Below are 27,643 nucleotides of genomic sequence, written 5' to 3' on the forward strand. Positions count from 1 at the left end.
ACATTAAACTTTCACTTTACCTGCCAATTTAAATGCATTACTTGGTTGAAATTGATTTCACTATTGCTGTGCATTTTCCACCAAAAATACCAACAACTCTGCTCCAACCTGAGCACGGTGCACCATCTGTGCTGGACAGCGACACGCCACACAGACCGGCAAAGAGAATTTCAAAGTCAGGAAAGAAACCAGCCAGGTTGGAGCGGCCATGATATTAGAGCCCTTCATGTTTTACTTTGTTGTTCTTTCACTGTCTTGTTGTGGTCAACAATCCTGCCATCCTACAATTAATAATGAGGTTTCTGATCGGTGCAACTGTTTCCTAATACTCCACGAGCAAATTTTGGAATAGAGATGATTTGTTAAACATGTTGACATCAAACTGACTTATGGCTTTTACAGGAGCAGCAGTTTATTTCTCCACCTTGTTGCTCTCTGTAAGTCCACGTTGATCAGTTAATACATTATGGCATTTTAAATCATTTCCCTAATTTTTTTTTTTTTTTTTACGTACATGAACCCGACAATTCAGCTGTATACAGCCTCACGTTGCAGCCATGTAAAGAGTCAGCGTTGTTATACCTGTAGTCTGTGAAAGCCCCCACGATCCAGCAGAACCCTCTTGTCCTGCTGTCAGTGTTCCTAAGTGTTCCACCTGCTTTATAAAAGAGACACCAATCAGGGGACTAACAGGAAGGAAAGGTGCTGCTGAGTCTGTAACTGTCATGGTTACAGCACTCTGCGGTTGTTAAGTGTAGCCGTCAGAGTTGTCGTGGTTACAGTGTTATTATGTTGCCGTCCTCTCTCATGCTCTCTTGACTGCTGTTGGATGTGTGGGCGGGGTTTCCGTTGTGATTGGACATCATCGCGGAGGAGCTGTCGCTCAGGGACGCTCCGACGCTGTTGGGCAACGACACGCTCTGTGGGAGGGGCCTAACCACGGTGGAGTTGTGCGGCCTGTTGCTAGGCGAGTCTCTGTTGAGGTTAGTGTCGTTGCTGTTGGTTACCCGATGGGAGTCGAAGGGTGTCAGGCAGTCATTCTCCAGAATGAGGTCGCCGTCATCATCTTCATCGTCACTGTCGCCCTCTGCAATGCTGTTGCTGCAGTAACAACAGACGACACGGCAAATAATGATTATAGAATTCATTTAGAAATCATGTCTAAACCCTGCTTTCATCTGATTTTTTGTCCACCTGATGACTGTAAGTCTCTGTTAGCTCTGTTTTTGGTCTCCACCACCTCCTGAGGGAAATATCTGGCTCTTTAGCTGCTAAATGCTCCACTGTGTTCACCAGCTAGTCTTGCTACTCTTACTGTGTCTGTCTGCTGTTTGCTGCTGAGCAGGTAGGGAACAGTAACAGCTGATGCTGCTGCTGGAAACAGCAGATTGATGAGAGGGCTGAGACAGAACCAAACAGTAAAGCTATGGGGCCACACAACCTGTAAAACTTCCATAGAGCTGAGGGGAGCTGCAGAGCTGGTGGTAATTCTCCGTGAGCGACATGCATGGTTGATTCATGCTGGTTTGTCTATTGAATGTCCTGAAGTTACATTTCACATTTTACAGTTTGAATGGATGTATCATATACTTTATGCATGTTTTGCTGGAATTCTGTCTCCTTCTAGATATGACATGAAAAAAGGTTACTGAGATTTTTAGCCACTACTAAGACTGAGCCAATGAAACCAGTTGTAGCGTCTATAGAGTGCTACAGGAATGAGTCCTAAAACCCAGAAATGAGTCAGCATTTTTACACTTCCGGTTCCCTTGTCTGAAAGTCAATGGGTTTTTCTGAATGGGTTTTTGGTTAGATGCCTGAAATAAGGTCTGTGGTTAACACAAGCTTAAGAGATTTACACGTTTTGTTCATAAAATACATCAGTAGATACCTCACTCGAGAATTTTGAAGCTTTTTAAGTCTTAAAAAAGGCGGTTGCTAACAAGTGGCTAAATGAGACTACAGAGGTTGTCGCGGACATTAACGTCTTCATGCCGAACACGGAAAATCATCTACTCACATCTGCTCCCATTCAAGAGTAGAAAGCTGCATCAATTTAGAAATAAAAGTATGTACGAAATATAAAAAATAAGAAATAGAAAATAAAAATATACACATTTACAATATTTAAGTGAAAGGTAAAAGTAAAAAATATATACAATAGCAATGTATATGTATGTGTGTGTGTGTATATATATATATATATGTATGTATTGCACTATTGTGTATGACTATATGTATTGCACTGACATTTAAGAATAAGTAATAGTGAGGTAGCATATGTAAAAGTTAAGCTGGTGGTGACGCTGAAGTAATGCGACTATGGTGTAGTTCGTTTATAGCCTAACGTTAGCTTTTTACTTCTGGCGATTCCATTTACGCTTCAAAAATCATAAAAGTGGTGTTCATTAGTAAAGTTTATCTTGCTGAACAAAATGTGTAAGTATCATAAACTTTTGTTTGCCACAGAGCTTATTTTCTGCAATAATCCAAAATCCCATGGAACAATCCCATTGGCTTTTAGTGGAGGGAACGAGGGCGATGCTAACTTCCGGGTTTGCCTACAAAAATACGTCCTCCCTGTAACAACTCTATTTGGAAAAATGAACAATTGCTTATGAAGACAAAGTCTGATACTCATCTTGTCCCAACTATTCATCAGCAGCTTGTGTAAAAATTCTGGAAATTTGCTTACACTTCACAGGACTGATCAGGGGGGTGTCATAGTGAATTAAAATGTTGCTGTCAGTCTACATAAATGCAATATATCTGTTTGCTTTCCTTTTGCTGCCCAGTGATTAAGTCTCTCTCCTCCTCTTCCTTTTCCTGCTGCTGCTTGTGGCTATATTTGTCATTATAATTCAGAGTCAGAATGGCCTCAGCGCTTTTTTAAAGGATTTTACACCCTGGCATACATTACACTCTGAGAAAACACTGACTGACTTTTCGGTCCTTGTTATGTGGATTTTCTTGGTATTGGTGTATACCAATCAGGCATAACATTATGATCACCTGCCTAATATTGTGTTGGTCCCCCTTTTGCTGCCAAAACAGCCCTGACCCGTCGAGGCATGGACTCCACTAGACCCCTGAAGGTGTGCTGTGGTATCTGGCAACAAGATGTTAGCAGCAGATCCTTTAAGTCCTGTAAGTTGCGAGGTGGGGCCTCCATGGATCGGACTTGTTTCTCCAGCACATCCCACAGATGCTCGATTGGATTGAGATCTGGGGAATTTGGAGGCCAAGTCGACACCTCAAACTCGTTGTTGTGCTCCTCAAACCATTCCTGAACCATTTTTGCTTTGTGGCAGTCGCATTATCGTCGCATTATCCTGCTGAAAGAGGCCACGGCCATCAGGGAATATCGTTTCCATGAAAGGGTGTACATGGTCTGCAACAATGCTTAGGTAGGTGGTACATGTCAAAGTAACAGCAGAACATTGCCCAAAGCACCACACTGCCTCCGCCGGCTTTCCTTCTTCCCATAGTGCATCCTGGTGCCATGTGTTCCCCAGGTAAGCGACGCATACGCACCCGGCCATCCTCGTGATGTAAAAGAAAACGTGATTCATCAGACCAGGCCACCTTCTTCCATTATTCCGTGGTCCAGTTCTGATGCTCACGTGCCCATTGTTGACGCTTTCGGCTGGCGGACAGGGGTCAGCATGGGCACCCTGACTGGTCTGCGGCTATGTAGCCCCATACACATCAAACTGCGATGCACTGTGTATTCTGTAACCTTTCTATCAGAACCAGCATTAACTTCTTTGGCAATTTGAGCTACAGTAGCTCGTCTGTTGGATCGGGCCACCGGGCCAGCCTTCGCTCCCCACGTGCATCAATGAGCCTTGGTTGCCCATGACCCTTTCGCCGGTTCACCACTGTTCCTTCCTTGGACCACTTTTGATAGACACTGACCACTGCAGACCGGGAACACCCCACAAGAGCTGCAGTTTTGGAGATGCTCTGACCCAGTCATCCAGCCATCACAATTTGGCCCTTGTCAAACTCGCTTAAATCCTTATGCTTGCCCATTTTTCCTGCTTCTAACACATCAACTTTGAGGACAAAATGTTCATTTGTTGCCTAATATATCCCAGGTGCCATGATGAAGAGATAATCAGTGTTATTCACTTCACCTGTCAGTGGTCATAATGTTATGCCTGATCGGTGTAAGTGGCACATAAACTGGCACATACAGTATTTAGTATCCCCTTGTCCTATCCTCATACCTTGCAGTAATGGGGTTGCTCTGAGAGGCGGGGCTTGGTGAGTCATGCGACAGAGCCGAGCCGGTAGATCCAGCTGAGCCCACAGAACCAGAATTGCCTATTGAGGTTTTACTCCCTCTGTGCACCACGTTGTTCCTCTGGTTGGCCGGTTTGACGGTCACGATGAGGTTGTGACTGTTGGCCACCATCATGTCCGTAACCTGAAAGAGACAAATAGAGGGGTCTGAGCTCTGGAAAAAGGCAAAAAAGACACTTGAAGGATTTGTTTATTAAGTCAACCACATGCATCACAGGTTCCACTCTTCAAATCTGAAAAATATGAAATTTGGAAGTACATTGGAATATCTGACTGCCTGTTGCTCTTTTCTTCTGCATTAAGATCACTGCAGCCTAATACTCAGCTAGCCTAGTCATCAAAATGTGATTGTAACAAATGAGGAAAAAACAGTAGCCAGAAAAGCCCAGAATTGAAAAACACTTCAGTCAGGTTATACTATGTCTTACTACGTACTATGCGGTAGCTGGTTTCATAATAAAAGATCAGCTTAAAACCCTGCAAAAGTCCTCCTTAGTGTCTTTATATTATGAAACTGTGTGAGATGCCTGAAATGATCAATGATCAACTTCCAAGTGTATATAAAATGAATATGATGAATAATTAGATGACGATCCGATCTAGATACATGAGCTACGATACGATCCAGGGACGATACATTTTAATAAAGAACAATTTGGTGCGATGCGATGCATTCACTTTCCATTTTAAATTGAAATAAGCCAATTCTCAAAAAGTAGCAGTGTTTACCTTCAAATAGATACTGTATATTTCATAAAAGACCAGGGAATCCCGAGTATTTCTGTTGCTCAACCAGACTGACAACAAATTCTGTAACAACAAGCAACGTTCAAAATGCGAGTGTTAGTCGCCTTCGTGACACATTTCCTCAAACAAGACTCCAAAGACTAATCAAACAGGTATGTTTTGATAAAAATCTAAATAAGGCACCTACGAGGACAGCTACGTATTATCTTGCTGCCTTCAACAGCTGTCGTAACTACGACATCAACAGATGCATTTGGCTGAGAGTCACCAGTTAACAGGGTCATTCATTAAACCGAAACACCCGCATAGGTTTCACCAGGTGAGTGTTGAGATATGTCGTCCTCGTTCTACAGACCTTACAAATGGCCAGACTTTGGTCCAATCTTCCTTACTTCTTATGAAATACAAACTTCTTCCAAAGTTTAGATTTGATGGTGCACTGTAAAACTGTTGGACATGTTTTGTTTTGACCTCGCAAGCAATACTAAGCTAATGTTGACAGTTGAATTTTGTAGCTTTAGAAATCGGGCCATCGGTTCATGGTACATTTAGATCAATCCAGGGGTCCACGTATCGAGGTAGTTGCATCTTTAACGTTAAACCCGGATTCCGATTCGTATCGGTGAATCGTTACACCCCTATTAATAATAATGAAGAAAAATTGCCACATAATTTGTTGAGCAAGTTTTGAATTAACCCTGTAAACATGTTTTGCTAGGGCGGTGGCAGGGTCTCCAGGGAGGTTCAGTTTGGACACTGTATCTACCTGATCCAAAGACTTTCCCGCTACATCGATGCCGTTGACCTCGAGGATCTCATCATTAACTCCCAGCAGCCCAGTGCTTTCTGCTAGACCGCCACGCACCAGGCGAGATATGAACACCCCTGGAACCTGCAGGAGGACGCAAGAAGGACAAAGAGTAGATAAAGAGTCAAATGTTACATCTCTCTGCAACATGTTTCACGACCATATTATCATATCTATGCAGACGACATGCCCAAATATTACCAATGTTATAATAGCATTAACCTTCTTTTTATGTATGTTGTATGGTATTGGTTTTCGTGTGTTCACCATTTATTTTATTCCTAATAACATTATCATATCTTATTTATTTGCCTTGCATGCTGTATTGTATGTTTCTGTGTAACATGTAGCATAACGACGTCCTGTATGATATCTATACTAACATTAATATTCACCTTTTTATTATTGTCCTGCGTGCTTATTGACTGTTATAATAACTTTTAAAATTGAAATTGTACCTAGAATGGTAAGTAGGTTGAAATGAAATCACTGATCTCACCTTCTCTACGCCCTGTGGTGTCACCCGCACGCTCACCCCATCGCGGATGTAGAAGCCCAGTGGCTTGTGGGTACCGTGCTTGTGGAGTCGCACACGTCGGTGTGTCTCGGGCAAGATGTCCACGTCAATGATGGACGAGATCTGTCTGAAGTTCTGCGGCATGCCAATCATGAGGCCCGGTTTGCTCTTTGAGTGGGTGGAGCCTGAGCCGGCGGTGCGCAGTCCGGTTAAGCCCAACCCCTTTTTGCGCCTCTGGAGGGAGTTGGTGGCAAAAACTACAGGTTCATCCTCTGAGAGAAAAAAGACACACAGAAGGATAGAGAGAACAGTTTATTATTGTGATATTGTGATGCTTTTAACTACAACTTTTATTCTAAATGAATATTTCAACTGGCCTGATGGCTAACTTAGCTGTCAAGTGATAGAAACATGGGCATAGAAATCCACCTTGTGTCCCTGGTAGATCCCTGAACTCCATACTAATACTTCCGCATACAGTACACCATGTTGCGCAATTGACTCCCCATGCTAAAACTTGAATATACATTACATGTATGTTGGTTTATAGCAGAAGCAATGCTAACACTTTTGGTTGCAATACTGGTCCAGGCTAAACACAGCGTACACCATGCTCAATGTTTAGTGATTCACTCCCAAACTGACGTTAGAGTAGGCTTCAGTCAACACATACTACCAAGTAACAGTAAAAACTAAAAAACTCAAGAACTAAAAGAAATAAGCCCAGTTATATTAACTATATTGGGAAAGAACTATATACACTATGTCCCTCTTTGCCCTCTATTTGTCATTTCTTTCCAAATTGAAAACAGTATATTCCCTCCATAAATGGATGGACTTCACTTAAATAGCGCTTTTCAACCTTAACGGTTCCCAGAGTGCTACAGATCAGGTCTCATTTACACATTCACACACACCGATGTGCGGCTCGGTCGCCCGCCACGCAAGGTGCAGGCCTCCATCGGGAGCAACGTAGAGTTAACCCGTTCTACCCTGTTCTACCTCCCCGTGCGACAGTGCTAACCACTGCAACACCATGCCGACGGTAGTATATAGTTTCATAGTTTAGTGGAGGGCGCGGAGGGAACACCTCTGGCACTGAAAACCCGGAGCCCAGGTTACTGTTCCCTCTTGGATTCATATTAACGACGACCAGGTTTTCCGAGCTACGTAGGCTGACTGTACCATACAGTAGTGGACTTTAAAAACCTTCAGTAAAATCCAGATTTTACAGAACTGATCAAAATCGACTTTGTGTTTGCCATGTAGGCTGTGGGAACCTGCAGCAGGGGTGACCCCTGGCAGTCCTTCACACAGAGGTGTCGGAGAGCTTGCAGAAACCCCCCACAGGTTTATCTATATAATCTAATCAAGAAAAAATGTACATCTGAGTGTTTTTCTTCTTTTTATTTTTTTGGAGGAACATTAATACAATTCCATCCAAAAATATTATTCTGTGTGTCAAATTTCATATTTGGATCCGTTACTCTGACTGTATGTACACGGGGAATTTATAAATATTTGTGTTACAATATTCACATCATTTTCTAATTTCACACTCCACCATCCTCCTTCTTTATTTTGCCATTTCTCTCTCTTATGCAGCGTCATCAACGATCAGCTGACAGCATGACTTCATCAAAAAGTATTTTACATGACTAGAAAGAAATTGAATAAATGACTACTTCCACATCCACTACTTCAACTACTGTCAGTACAGTACTACTAAAACAACCGAAAGTGAAGTTACATACAGTATAACTCTAAATACAGAAAGCTATTTGTACTATGTTAGTAAGTATATGCTAGCAATTGATGCATGTAAAAAGCATTTAATCATATTTTCACAACAATATTAGAATCTGATATTGTCCAGTCCACATGTGTGTATCCCACTGAACCCCCCCATGCTGAGACTTTAACCAGGACTGCGGCCCCCACTAACTTGCCTGATTGATTAAAGATTTAATACCAAAGGATTGTAGATTTCTAGAAACCTCCTTGTCTGAGCAAGCTGTGGAGGGTCAGGGTCTCGGGTTGAGACTCTGAAGCAGATTAAACACAGACAGATTTATTCCCAATCTCTAATCCCCATCGTTGTTGTTGTTCGGCAGTTGATGATTCTTTTGTTGCCTCCATCTTTGAGGTATCAGCTGCCTCTATTAGCGGGCGTGCCATATGATATGTTATATCCTTTACTGCTACATCTTTAAGCACTGCTGTGGGTTGAATTGAAGGCAGGACGACAGAGGTCAGATTGAAAGGGTTAAAGGATTCTTCCACTCTAGATGTGACTAAGACGTGATCCATTTCGCCACTGAATTCTGGCTGCACATGTATAAAGTAAAGGCAATGGCATTTGACTAACGCTGGGTTAAAAAGCAGACTTTTATGGACAAACAGGATTCTCAAGGCCATGCCCATGCAGCAGAATTCAAGTGCGTCCGCACAGGACAAACCCATTAAATTGCTATGAATCACAATCCAAAGAAAGTCCAGGCCTTGTCGCTTGTTGGAAGCAACATTGCAGACACAGTAAACAGTTTGCTTCCAGAAAAAAAGGGAAGAATGTTTGCAATGTGCCATGCCCATCACACTGACTGGGTGACAGGTCTTCAATCATTCTCTTGGTTTGACAGGAACTTCTTGAAGCCAGACAGCACATGTTTTTGTTTTTGGCTTGGAACGTCACTGAGCAGACTATATAGCAGCCGCACCTCTTCTGTTTTGTTTCCGGTTCTATCTGGCAATAACAACAGAGTTGCTGGTCACTATTCTTAACCAGATTATATTACAGTTTTGCATCTTAATTTCAAGGTAAACTAGTATCAAATCTTCATTTGAGGTATAAATAGGTCACAAATGAAAGATGCTTCCATACAGGCGTCAGTTCTCTCGGAATGGTTTGATGAGGATGAAGATGATGCGAACCATATGCTATGGTGATCACAGTCATCAGATCTCAACCCAACTAATCACCTGTCTTAGATCTTCACCACCATCATCAATTACCCAATGAGGGAATATCTTTCGGAATAATGCTGCTGTTTATCCCTCCAGTAGAGTTCTCACACTGGGAGAATCTATGACAAAGAGATCTGAAGCCGTTCTGGAGGTTCATGGTGGAACAACACCTTACTTTAAGCAGTGCTAACCGGATCATAACCATCACATGTTCCGAAAAATCCCAACCTACCTGTGAAGATTTGATAAAATGATTTAACAAGTATTGCTGGTCTTGCCCAGTATGCTAGCTAACGTTAACCTCAAGGGCTTGGCAACACCATCAGCTATTCCAGGACTCCAGGACTTTAGCTTCTGTCTCCTTGTAGACTGGTCCCTCTAATGTGGTCCTGCTCGCAAAGTACCGACGTAATCATCCAGGTTTTAACTCCTAAATATCGAACATGTTTGAAATGATCGGGGGCGGCTCGGATGAGTCTGCGAGCAGGTCAGGAGGTTTGAGGCTGGATCTGTTAACCTCTCACATTACCAAATAATCTGGGCCGAACATCGGTACCAACCAAAGTCCCAGACCAGATTTCTCCTCCGATTGTCAGGAGGGGTGAATCGGCCCGAAACTCCTGTAGTCTGAGCCCAGCTTCAGGTGACATACAAGTCATCCTCTGTCGTCAACGTCAGTCACAAAAATCTTAATGAGAATGACTGGCAGCACCAACTGACCCAGACTAGAACAGACCCAGACCAACTCGGTCCCATCAGTCATCACGCCCAAATCCTACTCCGAAACACCTTAACTCTCACAATGTGTGTCTTCCTGTCCCTCTCTTCTTTCTTCTCCTCTGATCTAGAGATACCTTCAGCCAGCTCGTTTGCACTTCGTGCTGCTGCACAAATATGAACCAAAACAGCAGGTGGAGACACCCACACAAGACCTAGACACTAGACCCATTAGCTTCCTCATCAGCCTTTGCAAACGATTTGAATAAAATCTGCCTGTGCCAGCTCAGGGAAAACACCTGCTGTGACATCCATGATCGGGGCGTGACCAAAAGTTCAGTCCAGCTCATGAAGAGCATTGAAGGAACCATTTGCTGCCTGATGTGAGTCAGTGTTCATTTAGCCTTGATGAAACAGACTGCTGTGAGAGAGGGAACATCCATTTCTTGCCAGTTTAGCCCCGTGGCAACGGTCCCTCAAGACTTACCTCTAAATCATTTACTGTTTTTTTACCATATATCTTGGACATCTAAGACCCACCTGGGATGGGAGATTTCTGAGAGTTGCTGCAATGCTAAACGTGTATCCAAAAATGTAACTGCCACGTCTTACATATTGCACAATCACTCAAAGATTGAAATAAGTCTAGACAAGCTCGGTTTACAGCTGCTGAACTGGAAGCCTTTGGTCTAGGCTGTACGTAAAAGACTCCAAACGCTTCACTCTTTGACCCCACCACCAAGTCTTAAACTGCAGGGTCTTCATGGGAGACAATGGGAATGTCTAAATGGCTACAGTATGTCAGCAATGTGGCAGCAAAGCCACATTCTATCAGAACTTGTACAACCACATTCTATACTGCTGAAAGGAATATGACAAACAACATGTCTTCCAACTTCATGTATTGACTAATGGTCATTAGACTAGAAACCCCCCCAAAAGTAAAGCCAAAACATCTTGATCACTTCAAAGTACACGTCAAATACTTTCCCCCCAAAGATGGTTTGACATGCTGTATCACTGCCAATGATAGTTAACAGTAAGTGGAGTCACACAGCTAAACTATCTGTAGGTAATAGGAGATTACTCTAAACATGGTTTTCTCTACTTGTCTCCTGACACTTTATTGGACCATGTCACAACAAATGAGAAAGAGCAAGGAGAAAAGCATGTCAAAGAAGCATGTCACACATTCACCCACACATTAATTGCCAAGTCTCATACCGGGCTTTTATTAGTTGGAAAGGAAGAAGAGCAGCTTCTCTGCTGGAGACAAATACCTGACCTGCTGCATTCTTTCTTTCTTTCTGCTACACACACGGTTTCCCTCACTGTGTGTGTGTGTGGGTGTGCATTAGGTCACTCTCTGAGAAGCAGTATCGACCAATGGAGAGCAACATTAATGTAAGAAAACACACATACGCGTACTGTCTCCATTTAGAGAGTGTGTGTGTTTCCTGACAAGGCAGCTAGAACAGAGACAGAACCTTAGCAGAAGGGCCAGACTAAAGCCTGAAGGCACAGACACTGCTTAGCCCCCTCTAAACACACAGACACACACACACACACTGTAGATTGATAGAACGATATTGTAGGCTTTCTCCTTCCCTGTCCTTTAAAGCAGCGTTACACCCAAAATCTGATAAACATTGTAATTCCATGTAAATCCCACAGTATTGTAGATAGACCGTCATGTTCCAAAATTCCTGGTCTAATCTGAAGGTTTATGGCAACATCATCCAAATCAAACAGACAATCTTCTGTAAACTGATACAACAGCTTTTACACAAGCTCTTACTTTCATGTTCGGAAACACTGAGGTACAAAAAGATTTTATTTTGTGTTACACGGAGTATTAAATCACTCTGAACATCGCAAATAATGGTTAATTGAATACAATGATTTCATGTTATTGAAATGTAACATCTGCTATAGAGAATACAGACTATAAAATGAGCATCATTCAGTCCACCATGGACCTATAGAGTGCTGCAGGAATGAGTCCTAAAACCCGGAAATTAGTATTTTTACACCTCGTCTGGTAGTCAGTGGGTTTTTTTGAATGGGTTTTTGGCCTGAAATAAGATCTGTGGTTAACACAAATTTAAGAGGTTTTCATGTTTTGTTCTATGACATAAAATATGTCAGTAGATACCCCACTCGTGAAGTTTCAAGCTTTTACGTGTCTTAAAAAAGGCGGCTAAAAGTGGCTAAATGAGACTACAGAGGTTGTTGGGGACGTTAACCTCTTCATGCCGAACACGGAAAGTCATCTACTCACTAGTCCGCCTTTACAGCCTAGTTGTGTTTATGCTCTATATCTGTCTATATATGTATATCTATCTATATTCTCTTAAAAGTTGAGCTTAGTGGTGGTGACGTTGAAGTAATGCGACCGTGGTGTAGTTCTTTATAGCCGAACATTAGCTTTTTACTCTTTTTACACCCCTTTTACTCAATCATAAAGTGGTGTTCATTAGTGAAAATTATCTTGCTGAACAAAACGTGTAACTATCATAAACTTTTGTTTGCCACTGAGCTTATTTTTTGGCATAACCCAAAATCCCATGGAAAAAAAATCCCATTGGCTTTTTGTCGAGGGAACCAGGGCGATGCTAACTTCTGGGTATGCCTACAAAAATATGTCATCCCTGCAGCGCTCTATAAGGTCATCATCAGCTATCAGTCTGCCAGTACAAGCTGGTCCATGTGTGTCTTGAGTGAACCCTGATACTGTACGTTTATAGAGTAAAATGCAATTAGATCCGATTGTATACATGTAGGCGTCTGTGTAACTCTGTCTCTGTGGGAACCAGAGTTACAACCTTCAGAGTGAGAACATGTTTTTCTTGCCCGTCCTCTCGTTTTCAAGGAGCTGTTTGCGAATCAGGTGTTGATTTCTGCATCAGAAACAACTTAAAAACCTTAAAATGAGGTTATAATTCAATTTTCAATTGTATTTACATAGCAACAAATCACAACAAACGTCATCTCATGACACTCTACATATGAAGCAGACTCTTTCTAATATAATAAAAAGGTTATTATGAAGGTAAAGTTGGTGGTTAGGTTTAGGTTGAGGGGGGCAGGGCATGAATGCAAACAATGACGGATCCTCATAAAGATACAAATATTAGAGGTGTGTGTTGATGTTGCATCAGTTGTATGTTTATGCACTGTGGCAGCAAAAAGCTTGATAATTTATATTCATAATGTCAATAAAAGACCTTTATTTCATAAGCTCAAAGAAGGGAATATCAAAGCAAACAGAATGAAATGCTTAGACAGTACGCTCTAACTGTCGGGGCTCAGTTTATTGATATGAAGGCCGTTCTTCCTGGCAGACATAGAGAACAATAAATAACAGTCCACCTAGAAACTCCCGACTGACTGCTTTACTGACTAGTCTTGAGTGTTGGCTGATCAACTCCCTGACTGACCTGTGTCAAATGAACTGTTGACACGCTACATTTATGCCATGCCATTATTACTGTAGCAATATACAGCAATATACATTGTCTGTGCTATTTCATGTACGGAGGGAAGTCATTGCATAGAGCTGGGCAAAATCATCTGGAATCAATGTCATGATTAATTGTCACATTTATCTCACTAAGGATTAATAACACAACGTCACTGTCTAACTGTTATTGCAGTTAATCATTCTTTGTACTGAGCAATACACAGAAAAAATATGGATTATGAGTATTTGTATGTTAATTGTACAGTATTCACATCTAACAGTTTTGTTTTTGTATCATGTTGACTAAAGCCAATGTGTGCCCACACAGCTGACATGCATTTTATATAAGCTTAATTGTATGACTTAAAACACTCCAAAAAAGGTTGGTCAGTTTCAGTAACGTTTCGATGAATTCAACGCTCTCCGGGGAAAATATATTATGCCAAATACGCCAAACTCACTTTAAGAAATATAACATATTAAAAATTCCTTAAGTCTCCGTAAAAACACATCATTCTAGAAATACAAGATAAAGTGCTCTGTATTTCGACAGTCTTCTGGTCAATTCGGCATCAATATAATCCATAAAGATAAACTGTATTTCCGTACAAACTTGCTGCAAGCCTCCGTTGGCTAGCTGCGCTATTTTAGTGGAAATGAGATGCAACCGTTAAAAATTAAGATGTCTCACTAAAATAAGAGTTGGTTGGTGGATCAGACACACGCCGAATTAAACACAGACTCGTAACACTGTTGATTCACTCCATTCACTCAATCTATCGTGTGTGTGTGTGACGGTGTTTGAGTTTTTTTTAGCTGCAACAGTGAAATCGTTTGAAAAGTGGATGGCAAACTAATAGATAATCATTCACAAAATATAAGTAGGATATTATCATCTGCCGCTGTGTTTGTGTGTCCCAAATCTGTCCCAAATGTGTGTGTGTGTGTGTGTGTATAACAGTGACCTCACTCTGTAGTGCCCTCCATCTGGAGCCCAATGGGCTGCCATATGGCTGAATCCAGTGCAGGTCTACAATGGGCTTGTGTACAGAGGAGAGAGAGAGAGAGATAAAGAGGGCATGGCGTGAAACAAAGAGCCCACTTCATGCTGTGAGGGTGTGGTATTAACCCTTTCCTCTTACTGCTACCCTTTAAGAGATAAAATTGTATTTTTCTCCCCTCTGGCTTACATATTACATTATAAAGCCCCTTCATTGTGTTTCATTGTGCTACAGTTTTACAGTTGAACAGGTCATTTAGTAAGTTTTTAAATGAGGCCAAACCAAACCTTTCACAACGATCACATTTGTTTTCCTCCCCTAAAGCCTTGTTGGCAGGTTATCATCAATAAACAAGCCACATAAGAGTTCTAATCTGCTTGGAGTCGGACAGTGTGAACTTAAATTAAGAACAAAACATTTCAAGCAAATCAACCAACCTAACCCAAAAAGTCCCATAACAGCTAGAACTGCTAGAACTGTCCTTGTGGCATTCGGAGGGTCTCTTCTCTCCTTAGCAGAACAGAGAGGGTTTTAGACTCTCCTATAGCCACCTCAGTCTGTGTGAATCACTGATAAAGCTGCTAACTGATAGCATGGTAATATGACCCTTCACTAACTTCCCTTTGGGTTTCCCAACAAGAGAACTTCCCACTTATTCTCAGTCTGTCTCTTCACTTCTTCCCACATTCAGTACAACAGTCGGATGATGATACAGTTTTAATTTATTATTAAATATAAGAGACACCTTTAGGCTGACACAATCAAATATATTTGGACTATAAATGCAGAGTTTACCTTCTTTACCTGTCGGATTATATGAAATGGAATTCTCCACTAAACTGCTGGATTGTACATTTCACTATTTGTGAGGAATCGGATCAAAATGCCAAATTACAAAGAGTTAAAGTCAAGGGATTCTTATAGACAACCGATGGAATATTGACCAGCTCTATGATAAATACTGTGCGATCTGTCACTTCATCACAATATCAGATGTAGAAGAGCCACAGCTGAAGTCCTTTTCACACTTCCTAAAAGACAGTGCCGGTGAGGCTGAGTGTGATGCACGTGTGCCAAATAACTGAGGCCGATACGCTGCCAGTCAGTGTGGTAGATGTCGAGGGATTCAAAGAGCTAACGGTGGTTAGGTACCTCGAGCCCGAGTACGTTATGCCATCCAGAGCTACTGTGACTAAACGCAACTGAAAAACACTTTGAGGAGAGGGATGAGCTAAAAGTCAAGCTAGCCGGGGGCAGACAAGCTAGCTCTGACCACTGTCAACCTATGAATCATTGATTGATGATTCATAGGTTGACAATTGATTAGACGTTAACATTCTCTGGTTCCAGCTGCAGAAATGTTTGGATTCGATTGTCTGTTACATATGATAATAAACTGGATATATTTGTTGGTCAAATAAAACAAGCAATCTGGGCATTTCTGGCAATTTTCTGACATTTTCATAGGCAAAACAATTCATCTATTAATTGAGAAAATGACGGATTAATCGATGATGAAAATGATTGTTAATTGCAGACATATCAGGAATCATCCATTACTTAGAATGTATTAATACTACTCTAGTTGCCCTATAGATTAGCGTTGATGTCACTGTTATTTTGTTGCTTAAAGTAGTTGGTTGTGTATTGGACTTACAAGCATGATTATTTCCCCCACTTTGAATTTCACAAAGATTAGTAACTAAAATAGAATTTCCCTAATCTTTGTTTCAGTTCCTCCACTACATCTCCTCCTCTTTCCCAGTCTTTCCCAGTTTTACAGTGCTTCTACTGTGCCAGCAGTGCCAAAGCACCACAAACAACATTAACTGCCTTCCATATGTCACGTCCGACAGTAGCAATTCATTCCAATTTGACTCACTTCAGCTCATTAGCTGAATTACTGGTGATGACAGGGTGTCGAGACAGACGGCTTGAGCTGCAGACAGAAAAACCTCTTCCTCTCTCAGTCTGCCTCTCTCCTTCTCTCCATCCCCGCATGTTGCTGCTGTGTGTATGAATATTTGATTTCCTCCTCCTCTCATCATTTTGTACGCAGATATTTTCAGCCGTCTTTTGCCAGCTCTCCGTCATAACTCAGAGATATCAGTCAGAAGGCTGGGGGAGCTGCTGCAACATTATATAAGTGCATTCCTATACACACTTACAGACACAAGCATGTCAGCAGCTGTGGCAGTGTTCTATGTGTTATTTGTGTATCCATGCCTGTGTGTTGGTGTTATTTCTGGAAAGTCATTTCTGTGGTACCCTCCTTTTCTTCATCCACCCCCCCTTTCCTTCTCCCAATCTCTCTTTCTCAATCTTTCATTTCCTTCTCTCTCGCTCTCTCTCTCTCTTTCTCCATCATTTCCCCCGCACAAAAACACACACCAAGTGCTGGGGTACAGGTATGCCAGCAGCATGCCAGCATCACAGAGCTCATAGTCAGCACCTTTAAGAATGCCAAATTAACCAATGAATCAATGGTTCACTTGCTGAGAACTGCACTGATTAAAAATATGTAAAATGTTATATAATTTAATATTTGGGGTTCTGTATATTTGTGCCTTGCACTTCCACCTTCATCTGTACCATGACTACCACTGTAATACTTATACAGTCCTTCACAACTGTTACCACGACTACCACTGTAGTTCTGCACAACTGTTACCACAGCAACCACTGCAGTTCTGCAGAACTGTTACCACGGCTACCACTCTAGTTCTGCATGGCTACTACTGTAGTTCTGCATAACTGTTACCACAGCAACCACTGTAGTTCTGCACAACTGCTACCACGGCTATCACACACACACACACACACACACACACACACACACACACACACAGCATACAAAGTGGTGGCAGTGAGTGGAGCTGATATGATTGATGAAGTCTTTTAGAGTAAGATAATCCCACTCAGTGGCTAATGGTTTACAACACCAGATGGGCTGCTATCACTCTCTCTCTCTCTCTCTCTCAATCTCTCTCACACACACACACACACACACACACACACACACACAAATACAGACACATGTGCAAACACACAAAGTCACAGAAAATAAAGGGAAAGTATTGTGAATTTAAAGACAGACAGAGATAAAGGGGCACACACAGAAAGAAGGAAGGAAGCTGCTGCTTAGTGAGCAAAATGAACTTTTGCCTTGACAAAGAGGCACCAAGGTTAATGATGTTTTGAAGCTGTCAGGAAGCTTTTACATCCTCATAGATCTACACATACACTTAACATACCATGAAGTCCTAATACAGTGCAATATTATAACAGAGCCGCTGTAATGTTGCCATTAAGCCTACTATGTATAATTTAAGAAGATGTTTATAGAGCTGAATCAAGGAAAACCTGATATACCCCCCCCCCCAAAAAAAAATCAGGAATCATCACCACTATATGAATCTGCAGTTGCATGAGTCTCTCCATTCACGTGGATGTGGTGTAGAAACAGGATTAGGCTTCAGGGACGAAAGATAAAGTGATTGGAGAGTAGATTTTGAGTTGGCTAACTCATGGCCTAATCCTTACTAATGAGGTGCAGGCTAGCTTCTACAGCACAATGGAGATTAAATTACGCCATTATTCCCAAAGCAATTTGTGTGTGTGTGTGTGTGTGTGTGTTTAAGATTTTACTGTGGGGATTTGATGGACTTCTGAAAACATTTCTACACACTTTGGCTGTTGCCCCATAAAATAAATGGCCCTGCTAATAAAAGTGTATGTTGATTTCCTGTTGTTCTCTCTGGGCTCAGTCTCTCTCTCTCTGTCTTAAACATCTTGCTTTCCCTAGCTCTTTTCCTCTCCTTCTCCTTCTTCTCCTTCTCCCAGACCACTGAGTTAATCTGATTATACTAGCAGCTGTCTGTGATTTCTGAACAACAATAGCAGCCTGCTAAACAGCAGATTAGCATCATTACATCATGAATTATGCAAGATACGGAGACACAGCAAGAAGAAGGTGCCCTGGGAGACAACAATGCAGTGGCAAGATATGTAATCAGTCAAATAATACATGAGGGTAGAACTAAGCATGGCAAGGGCTACAAGATAGGAAGGTAAGTTTATATGTTTTATCCCAGCCAACAGAAACACCCTTCATCACCACAGAACTCATTAGTGATTCTGTAGATATGAATTCTTTATTAAATCCTTACACCAACTCAGAGTATTTCCGAGTGGTAAATAATAGGGACAGCTAGCATTACTTTCGAGCAGTAAAATATAATGATATTATTTCCCATGGTGCTTTTTACAGCTGTAAATCATTTCAAACCACTCATTAAAGAAGATGAGTGATATGAATGATTGAATGATACAGTATATTTAGTCAATGGTCACCAACTGTGTGTGTTCTGTTTTGCTATTACTGCACTCATTTATCTAACATGGGTAAAAAACAACAACAAAAAAACACTTGTTATGCCAGGACAGGATTAATATTACGGGGTGAGGTGGTAACATTTTTCCCTCCACCCTTGTAATAAAGGTCATCATTCTGCACAGCATTTTATCCACTGGCCTTCGTAACCTTCATCACCAGCAGGATTTAGCATTATCTTTAATATTAGTATTAGACAAACCAAGATGGCGCCGCGGATGGCTGCCTCGGTCTGTTGGAGCGCATTGTTTTGCCTTGTTTTGTTTGTAAACTTCTACTTATTTGTTATCAAAACAATAGCACCTTCAGACCACAGCAAATTCCTTGTAATGTATGTTACTTGGCAATAAACAGTTTCTGATTCTGATTCTGATTCTGATTTACTGGTAATAATTCAGCTGTAAATTACTTGCACAGGCAGTTGCAAACTACTTAAAGGTCATTTTCTGAATGTGGATTAGGTGATGTTTTTACAGTAAGAAAGAGACTGATAATCTGCATCAGGGTTAAATACATGAAGCTCATTATCAAATTGGTTCGGCTATACAAAAGTAGACCAGCAGAGACAGCATCAGCATGTAACATGACATCACAACAGCCCATTTGAGAAGTTTGCAGGATCTTGGTCTCGTAAAAGATCAGATACACAGATTCTGTACTGACGGAAACTTCAGGTTTGAAATCTTAAGACTGGCATATTCACAAAAAGTTCCTTTCCTCATTACATAAACTGCCAGACCATCCCTGATTAACAATTCATTAAGAACCATCATGAATGTCATTTCTCCATACAAGTATGACTGTGGATTTCCCCTACAGGAGGTGCTGTACTTTCAGATCATCTTAAACCTCCATTGTTTTATTCGATACAAGACTAGTAAGTAGCGTCATATTGGCTGATACAGCGCAAAAAAATAGTTTATTTCTCGCGGAAACTTTAATGAAGTTTAGATTAAGGAACAGTCGAGCTGTGATAGGATGACAGTGTGGGCTGAGGAAAATACTGGTCTGTAGGATGAGTCTCAAGTACAAAGCTGTGTAGCTATCTGATGATGAAACACAATTATAATTCTATGATAAGCACAACCCTACATGCACACCTAAATGCACCATGTCCAAGCTGCACAAAGACATCAGATGAAACCCTGTAGACTGCGTTTAGAGACCAGACTCCCTTGCCTTCCTGGTGAATGTATCAACATACAATATTATCAATAAATAATTACTGTACCACTTAATAGAAACTAGATCATGTCATTTGACTGTAGTTATAAATATTGAATGGCATTTGCTGCTGCTCTGAAATGCTTTCCCCCACAGTCATTAGTGTAATGTTTTGTCTTTTTAAAAGACTTTGTTCTGGCTTTGGTGAATGTTGAATCGGATACCTGCATCTTTCACGTGAACTTGCTCGATACTTCATCGGAAAATCCTAATTTAGCGAGCCGGTTAACTGCCATTGTTAGGTTTTGTAGAGCCAGTTATTACAAAAGATACCTTGACTGTATTGAACCAGCTGGGAAAAACATGATCAAGACATGATGATGACATATTGCACCATGACGCCATACTGTCAATTAGCACAGTCCACTATGAAGTGTGGTCTGACAAGAAATCCAGCATTTCTTCTGTCAGTAATCACTTCATAAAAACTCCCTCTATTTAAATTGAGGTCCACTTGCTTACTTGTTCCAGAATTTCAACCATGTCTTCATCAGAAGGTAGCTGTCATCAGAATGAGCTGCCAAGCTTCATTTTAAGCCAACATGGACAAGAAGTCCTAGACGTTCTCTGATTAGTGGAACGTTTAACACGGTCAAAAGCTCTGGAACAAGCGAGCGAGAGGACCTTTAGTAGAGATTGCTTTGTCAACGTTTCCAAGGCCTAACAGAATAAAGATTAATCCCTCAAAGTCAGACCGTGTTCTCCAGCCCTACATGTGACAAACTCTGAAGTGATGGGTTTGTAATGTCTAATAGTGTCCCTATTCCACCCCCCTTTTCCTACCTAGACAGCAGTATCTAATGTAGTTGACGTGGCCCAGAAAAAAAAAGTCACAACACGGCCTGCTCAGAAGGAGAACTGCATAAAGACAGCATAAGGAAAAAGGCAGGGTAGGCAGAGAATCATCAGGTGGCGTTGTGTATGAAGAACAAACCATGTTTGATGTGGAGAACAAAAGGCCTTCCCTGCAGCTGTGCAGAGCCTCTGGCTCACACACAAACACACACACACACACACACACACGCCAGCAGACAATGCTTGAAAGCAAGGAAAGACAGCCAACAGGTAGAGCAGTCTAGCACAGAGTCTATTTTCATCCAAGGCTGTTCTATGGGTTCCAGTGATACATTGTCTCTCTCTATTGTGTCCCACAGTCTGTCCCTACTCGCCTTACCTTTCTTGGTTATGATAATGCGGAGCAGCGGATTGGCCGACGAGACAGCTTTGTGGAAGTTGTCTTCATTGTTGATGGGAAGGAGGTCCCCGTGGACGTCGGCGTATCCCAGCAGCACGTCCACACCAGGGATGTGATGGATGGTTTGGAGGAGGCGGTAGAACTCCTGGAAGCCGCCAGGGCCATTCCTCTTCAGAGCAAAGCGGCGGTACTCTGCTTCGAACTGCAGAAGACAACGCACACAAACATCAAGTGGTGTTTCCCCCTCGGATAGTCCACAGTTTAGGATGGGACAGGATCAACTTGTAATATAATACACTGACAGCTGAGACAACCTTCATCACTATCATTGTTCACATGTTCTATTGGCTTTAAATGTGTGTCTGGCTCATAGACTGTATATAAAGATGGACGACATGACTCAAAGTATTGAAAAAACATTTAAAAAAAAAAACTCAACAGCAACATTTCTTTCTAGAGTCACTGCCCCAATACAATGGAGGTGAATGGATAATCCAAAGACTGCACCCTCTATTTTTATGGGGACTATTTAAGAAATAATCCCTATGAAAACAGTCCAGGGTGAATTCCATTCACTATCCTCATGGATATCTACTGTAAAACCTGGACCAATGAACTGCAGCATTGGGGTTGCTGGCAATCTAGCCCACATGTCGAAGTGTCCTTGAGCAAGACGCTGAACCTCAAACCACAGCAGATCTGTAACTCTGAGGCCAGCTCGCTGTGCTTGTCATCAGGTTCAGTCAAAGTGAAAACTTAAATCAAGGATTTGACCCTTCGTGCCAAATGGTTACACAGTTGCATTAAATCAAAAATACCAAGGGAGAGGGTCGGGTGGTGGAGGGAGCTGTAGCGGTAAATGGTGTCGGCAACAAGGTATCGGCAGTAATACATATGACTGGATGTTACAAGTCAGGTGGTAGTCGAGCAGCTGATGAATGAGGAAGCATGAATGAAACAGCTGATGCTAATCAGCTAAAGCAAACACGACTTCAAAGCTCTGCATGGGCTAACGCAATGCTGCAATGTTAATAAAGATGTTTAGTAGCTCTGCATTTGTCTGGTGGTGTTTGGTGCATTCCAGCTAGATGCCAGCAACAAAATCATAGTGCAGCCTGCAGCAGACTTTCAGATGTAGCGCATGACATAAAGCTAGCAAGACACTTCTATTTACTTTGTTTGAAAATATGCAAGAGTGATACACTCTTAATCCTGGACCACCAGCTGTGCTTACGGGCTTTGCTCTTTGCTTTGTTTTTGGGCTGCAGTTGCTGTGGAGTTTATTTTGTTTATCGTCTTAGTGTTGTCTGCCTCTGTGATGCTTTATTCTGCTGATTCTATCAGTGTTTGGCTATTTATGTGGCTTAATACTAGAATATGCTGCAGTGTCCATTAGCCCTTTGTAGTTATTGTCAGCCATCATTGGCCATGTGGTATGGCTATACTGGGGAAGGGGGTTGTGAGTTTCTAATTTATGATAGTACAGTATGCATAGGTTGCAATGTGCCTGTCTATAGAGAAGTGATTTATAGTAATGGCCCGGGTGTGCGCGGTACACACCCAAGCCCGGTGTGATGTGGTTCTGTATCTCAGTGCACCACTACAGTCTTCATATACTGTATATCTGCCACATTTTCACCAAAGCTTCAAATCCATGTTCATGTGCACATCAAAAAGTCTTTTTCATACTGTGTAACGGGGTGTAATGATTCACCAATACGAATAGGAATCCGGGTTTAACGCTAAAGATGCGACTACACCGATACGTGGACCCCTGGATCGCTCTAAATGTACCATGAACCGGTCGGTGGTCCGATTCTATGCTTTGATGCTAATTCTGCACAGCGTCTCCACTCCAAACCAAACACGTCCGACACGGTTTACAGTGCACCAACAAATCTAAAGTTTGGAAGACATTTGCATTTTATAAGAAGTAAAATATATTGTACCAAAGTCTGGCCATTTGTAAGGTCTGTAGAACGAGGACAACATATCTCAACACTCACCTGGTGAGACGGCATGGTGAAACCTATGCGGGTGTTTCGGTTTAACAAGTGACCCTGTTAACTGGTGACTTTCTGCTGAATGCGTCTGTTGTTGTCGTAGTTATGACAGCTGTTGAAAACAGCCAGATAACACATCGCTGTCCTCGTAGACGCCTTTGTTTCATCAAAACACATCTGTTTGATTAGTCTCTGGAGTCTTGTTTGAGGAAACATGTCACGTAGTCGACTAACACTCACTATCTCGCATTTTGAACGTTGCTTGTTGTTACAGAATTTGTTGTCAGTCTGTTTGAGCAACAGAAATACTTGGGATTCCCTGGTCTTTTATAAAATATACAGTATCTATTTGAAGGCAAGCAATGCCACTTTTATAGAATTATTAATTTATAATGGAAAATGAATGCCTACATTAAACAAATGTTAAGAACTGTATCAGATTAAAATGTATGGTCCCTGAATCGTATCGATACAGGCCATGTATCTAGATATGTATCGGATCACCTTTAAGGGAGAGAGGCACAGTTCAAAAGGTCAGGCTAACCCCTAGTATGTAACATTTACATACTAGGGGTTAGCCTGACCTTTTGAACTGTGGTCAAGTTGGACCTGTTCTGCCTCAGCTCCTCTTGGTAAATCTAAATCCATTCCCGTGCACTACGCTCTTTCAAAATAGCTTCACAGCCTTTTTTAAAGGTTAATTCTGGATATGTAACTCACACATTTCCATTATAAACTTCCTCACTCTAAATCACTGAAGTCCCTCTGGACTACCCAACCACATCGATCCTCACCAGAAATCCCTGGATGATGGGATGCATCAACAGCATAATATAATGTTAGTGCAGAGGCAAGGCGTGATTGTACCCAGGACAGGAAACATATCATTTTGGGGTGGGTAGATGAATACTGGCAATTAAAACAGGAAATACTTTAGTCTAGTTAAATGGATTATTATAGGGAAGGACAGGTTTATGTAATTATGTAACTGGACTATGGCCTAAACTCACTGTGTTGGTGCGCAATACTGTGCACAAGTAAATGGAGCCATTATTAACGCTACAAGAGAACAGTAGCAAACCTGTTTAATTCAGATTATCATGAAAACACAGCCTGATGGGAAATGGCAAATGAAGGAATCCACCAATCAGGCCTATCCTGAATATGAATCACCAGCGTGATGGGCTGCTGATCGGTTCCTATTAACAATGTTGCATTAACATACACAGCAACCACAAAGCAGTGAAAGTGTAACCAGTCACGTGAGAGTATGACTTGCTACCTAACTATGTGTAAAAACAAAAAAACAAACAAAAAAATCTCGCTCAGCATCTCAGAGTGCAGCAGGTGGAGGTGGAGATGGTGTCGGTACAGCTGATGTCTCACTAGAATATCGAAGTAAATGCAGCCAAGCACACATTGTAATGTCTTATTATCAGTGTGCACTTGCCTGTAGTGATTTCTGTTCATTGCTTGGTCAAGTTTGAAGTCAAGTTCAATGAACACAAACCATAACACCCCGTCCATTGTTTGCTGTTATGAAACACATCACATTTCATGATCATTATTGCTCTACTTGTGCACAAAATTTGTGACCTTAAAAAAATGCTTGCAGGTATATGCAATATGCTAAGGTAAGTTGTAAACTTGTAAATTAGACCTAGCAGTGCTGACCAAGTGTAAACCAACCGGACCTCCTAGCACTGTTTGTGTGACAAGTTGAAAGACAATAAATACTGTACAGCTGAGTGCCGCCGCCATTTTGTGTCCGCTGTGGATTTATGTATACATATATTATATAGTTAGCCCTGTTGTATACTGTTGTATACTAACGTTTCATGCACTTTAGCAACTTGTTTGAGAGTTTGCTGAGCTTAACCTGTTTTGTAGTGACAGTAAATGAGAGGGTAGTAATTGACCGAGGTAATTACCTGCTACCACTTCCAGTTTAAGGACGCGCCGCGGCTTTAATATGGCACTTGTAGCTGTCATAACAGTACACTAGGTCCGCTTTGTCCGCTCCAACAACTGGTTCAGCGCAGCACGGCTCTGCAAGGCATTCTCACACAGAACTGGCATCATCTGATTTATTAAGTCAGTACACAAGCCATGGGTGGCAGGTAGGCTAGTAGCTCTTGACAGCCATATTTCTTTTTTAAGATACAGCAGCTGCACAGAGCTTCTATGTACCGTAAGTATAGTTTTACATGCTCCTACAGCGTAAGGAATTGTTAACAATACAATTACAGTACTGTGTAAGCGCCCTAAAGCTGCCAGACACCACGACATGTTCTTATGATAATTATTGTGGGTTTAAATGAGGAGCCTCTTTTATTTTTCGCCATAGAAATGACAAATGACAAGTGTTATTGTTACATACATTTTCTAACATTCAGACTAAAACGTTCTAAATGCCTGTAAATGTATATCCTGAAAGAAACATATAAGACAATAATTACAATGCCAAGTCTGAACTCTCCTGCACACATGATTAGATTTTTTTCCCAGCTATTGCAATTAATCCACAGCACCACAGCAAGTCTAATATTGCTGATCCATTCTCGCTCATTAACAGTATACGTTTCAAGTCACTGAAATGTGTAACTAAAAAGTTTAAGTGGGCCTGCTCATTGTGAAGAATGCTTCCTTCCACAGTGGTACATTACTGATGCATTGATCTGTAATAAGTATTTAAATGTTTTAGCTGTAAGTACCTATATGCCATATTGCTGGCATATTTGCTGCTTATGATTAACTGACTATGATTTGATATGACTCCTTTGATGTCAACACAGTTTATCTCTCATACTCAGAAAACTTCTCCATGTTGCAGGCCAGTGGTTCCCAACCTGGGGGTTCCACGGGGGGCCGTAAAGGCCTCTTGATTTTAAGGGTGTAAGAATTTTTATATATGTAAAAAAAATTGTAGTCAAATTAAAAGAAAATCATAATACGGACAGAGAATTGAGTTTCTAAAAATATAAGGGGAAAAAAATCGCCTGATACATTGCGATATCCACAGGAATTAGTCTGTTCGGAATTTTATACAAATTGCTAGTTTTACACAAACTTCCTGCAGGTATTAAGTTCACTATTTATGTTAATTGTACAGTTAATTGGTCTGTGCTGTTATTGTTCTTTTTATGAAATATACATAAAGATATTTCAAAAGAGGTAGCCTACTTTTTTGTAATTGTATGTTGGGGGGCGGGGGGGGGGGGGGGGGGGGGGGGGTCGTCAGTGTATATACAATAGTAAAATAGGGGTCCCTTAAGAATAAGATTGGGAACCACTGTTCTAGGCTAATGGATGTATTATTATCCCTATTAAGTTACAGCTGTCAGATGCACCCATTTCCTCAATTAGTGGGAAATGGGCCTCCAAAGTGGATATAAAGTACCATTACTTCAAACTATAGGCTACAGTACAGTAACTATGTACATGTAGGCTAGTCACAAAGTAAATATAGCCTAACCTTAACACCTACTGCAGCCTACTGCTAACATGTCACCAACACTAAAGTCACACTTCATTACAGTATTTCAGTAAACACAGCCGGACTGGACAGGTAATGGGATGAAACTGAAGACACTGAAAAATAAGAGGGAGGAAGAGCTTGGGGAGTGTTTTGACAGAGGGGGGGGGGCGACGGAATAAATGCGGAATTAAACGGAGCGGCGGACGACAGCAGGCTTGGGTTTGGTAGTCTGCTTTACAGTGTACAGTAGACGCACCCAGGCCGCCTGTCAGCTGCACCACACTCGCTTTTCATTTCCACTGAATTTGCTGGTGTCGAGCCGGGTAACGCGCGTTACGTGTCGGCTTGTTCGAACGGCAGAGACACCACGTATCTCATCTGAACACGGCGCAGCACAAGGTTATGTCGGTGTTAGTCAGCGCACCGGGCAGAGCATTGGCATCAACCAGACCCCCTGGTATCTTGTCATTGACGCCAAAACGAACAGTCAACCCCCCCCCACCCCCCCCCCCCCCTGCATTAGCACCACCACTCACTTTGCTCTTGACCTCCACCACGTTGTCGGTTTGTTTTAACGGCGTCCGCTGCTGCTGCCTTGACATTCTGCTCCCCTGTTGGCTGGTTGGCTGAGGCACTGCGGATAAAACCATCCACCGGAATTATGCTTGTTGTTTCCTCCTCTGTCCCCCGGTAAAAGAAAAGATAACGTTCATTCAAAACGTTAAAAGCGGGCGACGAGAGCCGCGGTCCGTTAATGTCCTGTTTTCCTACGACACTCGGTTTTAAAAAACACAGCCTAGGTCTCGCGCCTGTGTTTGTGTCTCG

At 41.8% G+C, this 27,643-nt stretch overlaps 1 protein-coding gene across 1 annotated transcript; it reads right to left on the reverse strand.

Annotated features, from left to right (window-relative positions):
- pard6a (par-6 family cell polarity regulator alpha) lies at positions 1-27,643 on the reverse strand. Its single transcript, XM_070907618.1, has 6 exons — positions 27,355-27,643; positions 21,317-21,539; positions 6,363-6,652; positions 5,822-5,947; positions 4,233-4,432; positions 1-1,101 (listed from the first exon to the last, which is right to left on the reverse strand). The coding sequence occupies exons 1-6, from the start codon at positions 27,466-27,468 to the stop codon at positions 777-779; spliced, it is 1,278 nt and encodes a 425-aa protein (XP_070763719.1). The 5' UTR covers positions 27,469-27,643; the 3' UTR covers positions 1-776.

This window comes from Enoplosus armatus, chromosome 6, assembly GCF_043641665.1.
Source record: "Enoplosus armatus isolate fEnoArm2 chromosome 6, fEnoArm2.hap1, whole genome shotgun sequence".
Classification (NCBI taxonomy): Eukaryota; Metazoa; Chordata; class Actinopteri; order Centrarchiformes; family Enoplosidae; genus Enoplosus; species Enoplosus armatus.